Source organism: Leucoraja erinacea, unplaced genomic scaffold, assembly GCF_028641065.1.
Source record: "Leucoraja erinacea ecotype New England unplaced genomic scaffold, Leri_hhj_1 Leri_66S, whole genome shotgun sequence".
In the NCBI taxonomy this organism is placed as follows: Eukaryota; Metazoa; Chordata; class Chondrichthyes; order Rajiformes; family Rajidae; genus Leucoraja; species Leucoraja erinaceus.
Window position 1 is genome coordinate 88,736 of NW_026576586.1, and position 12,389 is coordinate 101,124.

Genomic DNA, 12,389 nt, shown 5'->3' on the forward strand with positions numbered 1-12,389 from the left:
CTAACATGAAAAGAACCTGTGCCTTCACCCTATCTATTCCCCTCGTGATTTTATCCACCCCGACAAGATCACCTCCCAGCCTCGTGCACTCCAAGGAATAAAGTCCCAAAGTGCTGTCCTAACCGGATCTTATTGAAACATATAAGATTATTAAGGGTTTGGACATGCTAGAGGCAGGAAACATGTTCCCGATGTTGAGGGAGTGCAGAACCAGGGGCCACAGTTTAAGAATAAAAGGGGTAAGCCATTTAGAACGGAGATGAGGAAACACTTTTTCACACAGAGAGTGGTGAGTCTGTGGAATTCTCTACCTCAGAGGGCGGTGGAGGCCGGTTCTCTGGATACTTTCAAGAGGGAGCTAGATAGGGCTCTTAAAGATAGCAGAGTCAGGGGATATGGGGAGAAGGCAGGAACGGGGTACTGATTGGGGATAATCAGCCATGATCATTGAATGGCGGTGCTGGCATGAAGGGCCAAATGGCCTACTCCTGCACCTATTTCCGATGTTTCTGTGAATGACTTGAACTAAGTAGGACTGATGCTGTCTGCAGCCGTTTCTGAGCTCTGGTTACCTCTCCTAATCCCTCTGATAAAAGAACACCATTGTGATTTCCCCACTGTAATAAACGATTCAAAGAAGCAACTAAACACAGAAACATAGACAATAGGTGCAGGAGGAGGCTATTCGGCCCTTCGAGCCAGCACCGTCATTCATTGTGATCATGGCTGATTGTCCCCAATCAATAACCCATGCCTGCCTTCTCCCCATATCCCTTGATTCCACTAGCCCCTAGAGCTCTATCTAACTCTCTCTTAAATCCATCCAGTAAATTGGCCTCCACTGCCCTCTTTGGCAGGGAATTCCACAAAATTCACAACTCTCTGGGTGAAAACGTTTTTTTTCTCATCTCAGTCCTAAACAGCCTCCGCTTTATTCTTAGACTGTGGCCCCTGGTTCTGGACTCGCCCATCATTGGGAACATTTTTCCTGTATTTACCTTGTCCAGTCATTTTATAATTTTATATGTTTATAATAATAATAATAATGATAATATCTTTTATTGTCATTGCACATAAGTGCAACGAGATTTGGTAAAGATCCCTGTACCAGGGCCCTGTCCAACTGCAGTAGGATCTCTTCAAGTCAAGTCAAGTCAAGTCAAGAGAGTTTATTGTCATGTGTCCCAGATAGGACAATTAAATTCTTGCTTGCTGCAGCACAACAGAATATTGTAGACATAAATACTGAACAAATCAGTTCGATACACACATAAATAAACAGATAAAGTGCAATAGGCTGTTACAGTTCAGAATCTGTTTGTTGGTGAGTTTAATAGCCTGATGGCTGTGGGGAAGTAGCTGTTCCTGAACCTGGATGTACCAGATTTCAGGCATCTGTACCTTCTGCTCGATGGTAGCGCAGAGATTAGTGCGTGGCCAGGACGGTGTGGATCCTTGTTGATGCTGGCAGCCTTTTTGAGGCAGCGACTTCGATAGATCCCTTCGATGGTGAGGAGGTCAGAGTTGATGATGGACTGGGCAGTGGTCACAACTTTCTGCATTCTATTCCGCTCCTGGACGCTCAAGTTGCCGAACCAAGCCACGATGCAACTGGTCAGCATGCTCTCTACTGTGCACCTGTAGAAGTTCGAGAGAGTCCTCCTTGACAAACCAACTCTCCGTAATCTTCTCAGGAAGTAGAGGCACTGATGTGCCTTCTTTTTAATTGCATTAGTGTGCTGGGCCCAGGAAAGATCTTCGGAAATATGCACGCCCAGGAATTTGAAGCTCTTGACCCTTTCCACCATGTAATGTTGATGTAAATGGGATTGTGGGTCCCTATCCTACCCCTTTCAAAGTCCACAATCAGTTCCTTGGTTTTGCTGGTTTTTACTCCTATCTCAAATCCTCTTGTTATAAAGGCCAACATGCCATTAGCTTTCTTCACTGCCTGCTGTACCTGCATGTTTACTTTCAGTGACTGGTGAACAAGGATCCCCAGGTCTCGTTGCACTTCCCTTTTTTCTAACCTGACACCATTCAGATAATAATCTTCCTCCTTGTTCTTGACGCCAAAGTGGATAACATCACATTTATGTGTAAGAAGGTAGACAAAAATGCTGGAGAAACTCAGCGGGTGAGGCAGCATCTATGGAGCGACGGAAATAGGCAACGTTTCGGGCCAAAACCCTTCTTCAGACATTTATGTATATTAATGTACTTTAAACTGCATATGTCATGCATCTGCCCACTCACCCAACCTGTCCAAGTCACCCTGCAACCTCATAGCATCCTCCTCACAGTTCACACTGCCACCCAGCTTTGTGTCATCTGCAAATGTGCTAGTGTTACTTTTAATACCATCATCTAAATAATTAATATATATGGTAAATAGTTGCGGCCTCAGCACCGAGCCTTGCAGCACTCCACTCGCCACTGCCTGCCATTCGGAAAGGGACGCGTTAATCCCTACTCTTTGTTTCCTGTCTGCCAACCACTTCTCTATCCATGTCAATACCATAACCCCAATACCATGTGCTCTAATTTTGCCCACTAATCTCCTGTATGGGAACTTATCAAAGGCTTTCTGAAAGTCCAGATACACTACATCCACTGGCTCCCCTCTAATCCATTTTACTTGTCACATCCTCAAAAAATTCCAGAAGATTAGTCGAGCAGGATCTTCCCCTTCATAAATCCATGCAAACTTGGACCAATCCTTTTACTGCTATCCAACTGGTTGATGTGGTTTCTATGATGCGTTAACTTTGCAATGACCCCTGTGAGAAGTCTGGTTTGAGGTTTAAGAAGCCAAAGTGGCCTCTGACAAATACATTTGGCTAATTAGATCATACGGTCACAGAGAAGAATTAGGCCATTCGGCCCATCAAGTGATAGAGAAGAATTAGGCCATTCGGCCCATCAATCTACTCCGCCATTGAATCATGGCTGATCTATATCTCTCTCCTATCCCCGTTCTCCTGCCTTCTCCTCATAACCCCTGACACCCATACCAATCAAGAATCTGTCTCGACCTTAAAAATATCAATTGACTTGGCCTCCACAGCTGTCTGTGGCAAACAATTCCACAGATTCACCGCCCTCTGACTAAAGAAATGTCTCCTCATCTCCTTCCTAAAGGAACGTCCTTTGATACTGAGGCTGTGACCTCTAGTCCTGGTTGAAACATTCTCCGTACGTCCACTCTATCCAGGCCTTTCACTATTTGGTAAGTTTCAATAAGGTGTCCCCTCGTCCTTCTAAACTCCAGCGAGTACAGGCCCTGTACTGTCAACCGCTCAGCATATGTTAACCCACTCATTCCTGGGATCATTCTTGTAAACCTCCTCTGGACCCTCTCCAGAGCCAGCACATCCTTCCTCAGATAATGTGCCCAAAACTGCTCACAATATTCCAAATGTGGCCTGAATGGCATTAGATCTTTGTTTTTGTATTCTAGCACTATTGAAATAAATGCTAGCATTGCGATTGCCTTCCTTACTACCGATTCAACTTGCAAATTAACTTTTAGGGAATCCTGCAGCGTTAATATATAATCTATAGGTAACTAAAACTCTGACCTTGTGCTCTTCCGGTTTTGCCTTTTTTTCTATTTGCGGACCATCGCCGCACTGATTGGCCGGGTGCGCTGTCAGTCACGTGTGGCGCCCGTCTCGCCTGGCGAGGACAATATAAAGCTGAAGGAGTGGAGTGAGCAACACTGACGCTCCGCCGGCTGGAGCTGAGTCTGCGGGTGCCTCCGTGGTGTCGAGTGAACGGCCGAGCCCACTTCACGGCCTCCGTGGTGCCCAGCCGCGGGCGCCACCGGCCGTTTCCTCCGACCTGGGCTTCTACCCACGAGGCCCCGGACGGGGTTCTACGCGCTGATCCAGGAGGCATCAAGACCGCGGTGGTGGTGGGGCCTCGCCACGATGGGGCCACTGTGGTGGTGGAGCCTCGCCACGATGGGGCCACTGTGGTGGTGGAGCCTCGCCACGATGGGGCCACCGCAGGGGTGGGGCCTCGCCACGATGGGGCCACCGAATTTCGAAATCCCCGGAGAAATCTATCTCTTCCTCTTTTATCTGTTTTTTTCCTACTTCATGTCTGGTGGGGGAGGAGGAGGAATAGAGGGAGAGGGGAGCAAAGGGGGAGGTGAGGAGGGATAGCGGGGGGGGGTGGTTGTGGGGGATAGGAGGGGGGGTAGGGAGGGGAGAGGAGTTATGGAGGGAGTGAGGGAGTTACTGAGGGTAGGGGAGAAGTGAGGGAGGGATTGGGGAGGGGAAGAGGAGAGGAGAGGGGAAAGAAGACGGAGGGTGAAGAGGAGTGGGAGTGAGTGCTGGGGATGACGGAAAATGAGCCGCAGCTGCGCAGTTGGGGGGAATGGGTGAGTGGTGGAATATTGCGTTGGGGGAATGGGTGAGTGGTGGAATATTGCATTGGGGGAGCAGACCAACGGATCTGAACTCAGTCTATGGACATAACATACTGGAGTAATAGCAGGCTGGTCAGCATTTCTGGAGACCGACGGGAGGTGAGAAAAGGGCAGAACATATCAGGGGCAGCATCGGATGAGCTCAGGAAGGGTGGAGTCCATTGTTGACCGGGCAAGATGTGATGCTGAGAGAGATACTAGGATGAAAGCAGGGGAACCAGACTGAAGAGGTGTCCCAATCCAAAACATCCTCTATCCTTAATCACCAGAGATGCTGCCTGACCTGCTGAGTTACTCCAGCACTTTGTGTATGTCTATTATACGATACGGTACAATACAACTTTATTTATCCCAGAGGGAAATTGGTCTTGCACCAATCAAGGCATTGAAAGTGTCAACAGAGAGAGGGGTGAGTCTGTGCAACTCTCTGCCTCAGAGGGCGGTGGTGGCCGGTTCTCTGGATACTTTCAAGACAGAGCTAGATAGGGCTCTTAAAGATAGCGGAGTCAGGGGATATGGGGAGAAGGCAGGAACGGGGTACTGATTGTGGATGATCAGCCATGATCACATTGAATGGCAGTGCTGGCTCAAAGGGCCGAATGGCCTCTTCCTGCACATAGAAACATAGACAATAGGTGCAGGAGTAGGCCATTCGGCCATTCGAGCCTGCACCGCCATTCAATGTGATTATGGCTGATCATCCAACTCAGTATCCCGTACCTGCCTTCTCTCCATTCCCCCTGATCCCTTTAGCCACAAGGGCCACATCTAACTCCTCTTAAATATATCCAATGAACTGGCCTCAACTACCTTCTGTGGCAGAGAGTTCCAGATTCACCACTGTCTGAGTGAAAAAAAGTTTTCTCATCTCGGTCCTAAAAGACTTCCCCCTTATCCTTAAACTGTGACCCCTTGTTCTGGACTTCCCCAACATCGGGAACAATCTTCCTGCATCTAGCCTGTCCAACACCTAAAAGACTTCCCCCTTATCCTTATTGTCTATTGTCTAATGTTGGGATAATCTAACACTCTCCTCTCCCCTGGGAATAAGGTGCTTGCGTGTTGTGATGGGCTAAGAGGCACTGCGTGAACCTTCCTCACACACTATGCTAATGTATTGCTCCTGTCTCCATTGTTTTGATGTCAGTCGGCGGCAGTTCGGACCCAAGGACAAGGAGGAGGTGAAGATCATCGACCACCAGACCCAGTACCTGCGCCTGATGCCTCACCTGGCCGCCTCGCTCGCACTCACCTTCACCGGCAGGTAGGTCACCTGGCACGTTGTGTGCCACAATGTGGACGCTGGTCTAAATAATAATAACAATAATAATAATATATTTTATTGTCATTGCACATATGTGCAACGAGATTTATTATGCATCTTCCATCCGATGTCATAACTTAAACAACTAATAAAATTTAGATACCCAGAGAAACATGATTTATAAAAAGAACAGTAAAACAGTCTAAAGTGCAAATGTGTCTGTGCCGGGTCCATGTGCGACGTGACCATCAGAGGGAGACAGTCCATGGGGGTGAATGGGGGGCACTCAACAGGGCTGGTTCAGAGCCGCTATAGCTCTGGGGATGAAGCTGTTTCTGAGTCTGGAGGTTCGGGCGTAGAAGGCCTTGGAACGTCTGCCGGAAGGTAAGAGTTCGAACAGACTATTACAAGGGTGTGAGGAGTCTTTATGGATGCTGACGGCCTTCCTGAGGCACCGTGTGTGGTAGATGCCCTCCAAGGCTGGTAGCGGTGCCCCAATAATCTTTTGCGCTCTGTGGACGACGCGCTGAAGAGCTCTCCTCTCCGCCTCCGTGCAGCTGAGATACCACACAGAGATGCCTTTCGTTAAAACGTCCAAGACTAGGGGCACTTACCGCTGCCATTGTCCGAAGGACCCCTATGCAGGCTCTAATCTGGCGTATCTGCCTGTGTTGCACTATTGTGGAGGCACAAGGATCGGCAGGTAAATCTGGAGTAAAACACAAAGTTCTGGAGCAACTTGGGCAGCAGCGGTCGAGTTGCTGCCTCACAGCGCCAGAGACCCGGGCGTTGTCTGCACGGAGTTTGTACCTTCTCCACGTGAACGCGTGTAGGTTTTAGACAATAGACAATGGGTGCAGGAGAAGGCCATTCGGCCCTTCGAGCCAGCACCGCCATTCAATGTGATCATGGCTGATCATCCACAATCAGTACCCCGTTCCAGCCCTCTCCCCATATCCCCTGACTCCACTATCTCCGAGATCTCCGGTTTCCTCCCACACTCCAAAGATGTGCAGGTTTGTAGGTTAATAGGCTTCGGTAAAAAATGTAAATTGTTCCTAGTATGTGTAGGGTAGTGTTAGTGTGCGGGGATCGCTGGTCGGTACGGACTTGGTGGGCCCAAGTGTTTCCATGCTGGATCTCTAAACTAAACTAAACTAAACTAAACTAAACTAAACTAAACTAAACTAAACTAAACTAAAGTCCCACCGTGAATTGGAGGAGCAGCACCTCATATTCCGCTTGGGTAGTTTACACCCCAGCGGTATGAACATTGACTTCTCCAATTTCAGGTAGTCCCTGCTTTCTCCCTCCTTCCCCTCCCCTTCCCAGCTCTCCCACAGCCCACTGTCTCCGCCTCTTCCTTTCTTCTTCAACCCCCCTCCCCACATCAGTCTGAAGAAGGGTCTCGACCCGAAACGTCACCTGTCCCTACGCTCCATAGATGCTGCCTCACCCGCTGAGTTTCTCCAGCATTGTTGTCTGCCTTAAACTGAAACTAAACAAATTGGAGACAACTTATTCAGTCTCCACCTGCAACATTGCCCATTAATTCTCTCCACAGATGCTGCCTGAGCCATCGAGTTCTGTCCGCTCTTTGTGCCTTGCCTAAAGTGCTGTGATTTTAGAAGATGCCTTGTGACATTTGATAATAGGAAATTAAAGATTGTGATCAATTTCCATTTTGCTTAAGTAGAACATTCTAAAGGTGAAGGAAATAGCTACTGGCTGTAGTTATTAATACTTCCCGCAACAACACTAACACAGTTCCTCAAAATACCTCAAACATGTTTATTGAACACTTCTTTGTTCAGAACAAACTTTTCACCTCCCTGTTTGACTTGTTGTCTCTGGAATGGCCGTCTGTGGAGGCCGGTTCTCTGCCTCAGAGGGCGGTGGAGGCCGGTTCTCTGGATGCTTTCAAGAGAGAGCTAGATTGGGCTCTTAAAGATAGCGGGGTCAGGGGATATGGGGAGAAGGCAGGAACGGGGTACTGATTGTGGATGATCAGCCATTGAATGACGGTGCTAGCTTGAAGGGCCGAATGGCCTACTCCTGCGTCTATTGTCTATTGACTATTATCTCAGCTACAATCCAAATTGCTGCGGTTTCCAGACTTTTTTACCTTCGCTGCCAATTTGTAGAAACATAGAAGTTAAAGCAAATGTTGATCGAGTCATGGAATGGTACAGCGTGGAAACAGGCCCACACCAACCAACATGTCCCATCTACACTAGTCCCACATGCCCTTGTTTGGTCCATATCCCTCCAAACCTGCCCTATCCATGGACCTGTCTAATTGTTTCTTAAACGCTGCGATTGACCCAGCCTCAACTACCTCCTCTGGCAGCTCGTTCCATACACCCACCCACCCTTTGTGTGAAAAGATTACCCCTCTGGTTCCTATTAAACCTTTCCCCCCTCACCTTAAACCTATCTCTCAAAACAAGAGTGCTGGAGGAACTCAGCGGGTCGGGCAGCATCTGTGGAGGCAATAGACAGACGAGGTTTCGGGTGCAAACCCTTCTTCAGACTGATGGAGGGGGGGGGGGGGGGGGGGGGGCTTGGGGTGGCGGGGCGGGACAAAGCCTGGCGAGTGATGGGTGGATACAGGTGAGGGGGGTGAGTTTGATTGATTGATTGATTGATTGATTGATTGAGTGACAGATGAGTGGTGGAAGTGACAAAGGCTGGAGGTGAAGTGGAGACAAAAGGGAGTCAGATACGGAGTGAAATGTAAAGATGGAGGGAGGGGTGTGGGGGGAAGTGGGGGGGGGGGGTTGGAACAGGGGGGCATAAAAGTAAGAGACTGAAGAAGGGACCCAACCCGAAATGTGGCCTGTCTTGTTCTCCAGAGATGCTGCCTGACCCGCTGAGTTACCGACATTTGTGCCTGTACAGTTCTATGTTTTAAGAGGCTCAGGGATGGGAGATGAGTGTACGGAGAAGGGGGAAGGATCAGGGTGATGGGTGGTGGGAGAAATGTGTGTGCACTGGGATGGATCAATAGACAATAGGTGCAGGAGTAGGCCATTCGGCTTGGATAGTTTGCACCCCAGCGGGGGGTGGACTGGGGGGGGGGGCTAACAAAGGAGGACCAGGCTTGGGGGAACTACCGTGGGAGGAGATCAAAGGAGGACTTTGTAACTTTGTCAGTGCCCCTTACCTCGCACCTATTTGCATGCCTTTGGTCTGCAAGCACAGAATTTCACTGTGACTTGTCACATGACAATAATGTATTTGTTCATTCATTCATTCATCCGCAGGCTTTGGCCGATCGGGTGGTTGGTGAATGGGCCCAATCTCTGCTTGGTCTCATCGACAGATGCCAACTTGTGTGATCATGTCAGAAACATAGACAATAGGTGCAGGAGTATGGTCTATTGTCTATTGTCTAGTGTCTATTATCTCCTGCACACCAATAACTGACCCACCAACGCAGCATAGTCGGCAGCAATTTACAATGTGGGATTTTCATTCAATAGACAATAGGTGCAGGAGTAGGCCATTCGGCCCTTCGTGCCAGCACCGCCATTCAATGTAATCACGGCTGAACATCCCCAATCGGTGCCCCATTCCTGCCTTCTCCCCATATCCCCTGACTCTGCTATCTTTAAGAGCCCTATCTAGCTCTCTCTTGAAAGTATCCAGAGAACTGGCCTCCACAGAGGCAGAGAATTCCACAGACTCACAACTCTCTTAAGGGGTTGGACAGGCTAGATGCAAGAAGATTGTTCCCGATGTTGGGGAAGTCCAGGACAAGGGGTCACAGTTTAAGGATAAGGGGGAAATCTTTCAGGACCGAGATGAGAAAAACATTTTTTACACAGAGAGTGGTGAATCTGTGGAATTCTCTGCCACAGAATGTAATTGAGGCCAGTTCATTGGCTATATTTAAGAGGGGGTTAGATGTGGCCATTGTGGCTAAAGGGATCAGGGGGTATGGAGAAAAGGCAGGTACAGGATACTGAGTTGGATGATCAGCCATGATCATATCGAATGGCAGTGCAGGCTCGAATGGCCAAATGGCCTACTCCTGCACCTATTTTCTATGTTTCTATGTTTCTCTGTGAGAAAAAGTGTTTCCTCATCTACGTTCTAAATGGCTTACCCCTTATTCTTAAACTGTGGCCCCTGGTTCTGGACTGCCCCAACATCAGGAACATGTTTCCTGCCGATAACGGGTCCAAACCCTTGTTGATTGTACTTTTGAGGAATAGAAGTACAATTGCAGTGTGTGAGGGATTCCAGTAGATGGCACCTTCATCCCAGCTGGGAAGAAGGAATGGGTGACGTTTCAGGTCAAGACCCTTCTTTATACATTTCTGAAGGTCTGAAGATGGGTCTCGATCCGAAACGTCACCCATTCCTTCTCCCCAGTGATGCTGCCTGTCCTGCTGAGTCAGTCCAGCATTTTATATCTACCTTCATTATAAACCAGCATCTGCAGTTCCTTCCGACACATTTGGAACATGAGATTGTTGACATTTAGTTTACATAGAAACATAGAAAATAGGTGCAGAAGGAGGCCATTCTGCCCTTCGAGCCTGCACTGCTATTCAATGCGATCATGGCTGATCGTCCCCAATCAATAACCCGTTCCTGCCTTCTCCCCATATCCCTTGATTCCACCAGCCCCTAGAGCTCTATCTAACTCTCTCTTAAATCCATCCAGTGATTTGGCCTCCACTGCCCTCTGTGGCAGGGAATTGCACAAAGTTTAGTTTAGAGATACAGCGCGGAAACCGGTCCATCTGCCCACCGATTCCCCGTCGACCAGCAATCCCTGCACACTAATGGGCCTGTCCCACTTGACGAAGTTTTAGGCAACTGCCGGCCGGCGACTGTCATTGTCGTAGCAGGTCGCCGCAAAACCGGTGACAACCTACGCCACCCTAGCGACAACCTACGACAGCACCTACGTCAGGAGAAGTCAGGCTACGCTCATTGGCGTCAATCTTTCGCTGAAAAATGTTCAACATGTTGAAAATTTAGCGGCAACCAGAAAGATGCTACGATGTTTTGCACGACTGAGGAGACTATACCCAGCGACAAACTAGTCGCCTGCAGTTGCCTAAAAAATCGTCTAAGTGGGACAGGCCGGTAATGCTATCCAACGTACCAGGGACAATTTACAATTATAACAAACCAATTAACCTACAAACCTGCACGTCATTGGAGTGTGGGACGAAGCCGGAGCACCCGGAGAAAACCCACACAGGTCACAGGGTGAACGTACAAACTCCGTACAGACAGCATCCATAGTCAAGATCAACCCGGGTCTTTGGCGCTGTGAGGCAGCATCTCTACCGCTGCACCACCGTGCCTCTTGATCTGTACTGAACTAGGTCTCCACAAGTGGACAAGGTTTTCCATGTTATGCAGCCTATGAATCTCAATGAAAGGGTTAAAGACTTAAGGACTAAGATAAATGTGAGGTTATCCACTTTGGTTGCAAAACAAGGGGGCAGATTATTATCTCAATGGGGTTAGGTTAGGTAAGGGGGAGGTACAGAGAGACCTGGGTGTCCTTGTACACCGGTCACTGAAAGTTGGCGTGCGGGTACAGCAGGCAGTGAAGAAAGCTAATGGAATATTGGCCTTCATAACAAGAGGATTTCAGTATAGGAGTAAAGAGGTTCTTCTGCAGTTGTATAGGGCTCTGGTGAGACCACATCTGGAGTATTGTGTACAGTTTTGGTCTCCTAATTTGAGGAAGGACATCCTTGTGATTGAGGCAGTGCAGCGTAGGTTCACGAGATTGATCCCTGGGATGGCGGGACTGTCATATGAGGAAATATTGAAAAGACTAGGCTTGTATTCACTGGAGTTTAGAAGGATGAGGGGGGATCTTATAGAAACACATAAAATTATAAAAGGATTGGACAAGCTAGATGCAGGAAAAATGTTCCCAATGTTGGGCGAGTCCAGAACCAGGGGCCACAGTCTTAGAATAAAGGGGAGGCCATTAAGACTGAGGTGAAAAAAAAACGTTTTCACCCAGAGAGTTGTGAATTTGTGGAATTCCCTGCCACAGAGGGCAGTGGAGGCCAAGTCACTGGATGGATTTAAGAGAGAGTTAGATAGAGCTCTAGGGGCTAGTGGAGTCAAGGGATATGGGGAGAAGGCAGGCACGGGTTATTGATTGGGGACGATCGGCCATGATCACAATGAATGGCGGTGCTGGCTTGAAGGGCCGAATGGCCTCCTCCTGCACCTATTTTCTATGTTTATGTCCATGACTAGAATAATTAGGAAAATTATGTTTTTGAAAAAGTGACTTGTTTACCGAATGTGTGTGCGCTGAAGGACATAGTTCTTCTCCACACCCAATTAGCCCTGAGGTCATTTGTGAGGGGGTTAATGAGTGCTAGGAGCAGAATGAGGCCATTTGGCCCATCAAGTCTACTCCGCCATTCAATCATGGCTAATCTATCCAATTACCAACTAATGATCTATCTTTCCCTCTCAACCCCATTCTCCTGCCTTCTCCCCACAAACCCTGACACCTGTACTAATCAAGAATCTATCACTGCTTTATAAATATCTATTGACGTGGCCTCCACAGCCTTCTGTGGCAAAGAATTCCACAGATTCACCACCCTCTGACTAAATTAAGAAATGTAAAGAAAGATAAGAGAGCACCAACCAAGATTTCCTTCCCTGAGATGTATCAAGAAAGATTCGGGA

At 48.3% G+C, this 12,389-nt stretch overlaps 1 protein-coding gene across 1 annotated transcript in view; it reads left to right on the forward strand.

The window, feature by feature from the left end:
• acoxl (acyl-CoA oxidase-like) overlaps positions 1-12,389 on the forward strand; it is a gene marked incomplete at its 5' end in the record, with an annotated part of 270,744 nt that overhangs the window by 84,972 nt on the left and 173,383 nt on the right. Inside the window, one exon of the mRNA XM_055631159.1 lies at positions 5,583-5,699. Within this exon, the coding sequence (XP_055487134.1) occupies positions 5,583-5,699 (117 nt within the window). The remainder of the gene's footprint in view (positions 1-5,582; positions 5,700-12,389) is intronic.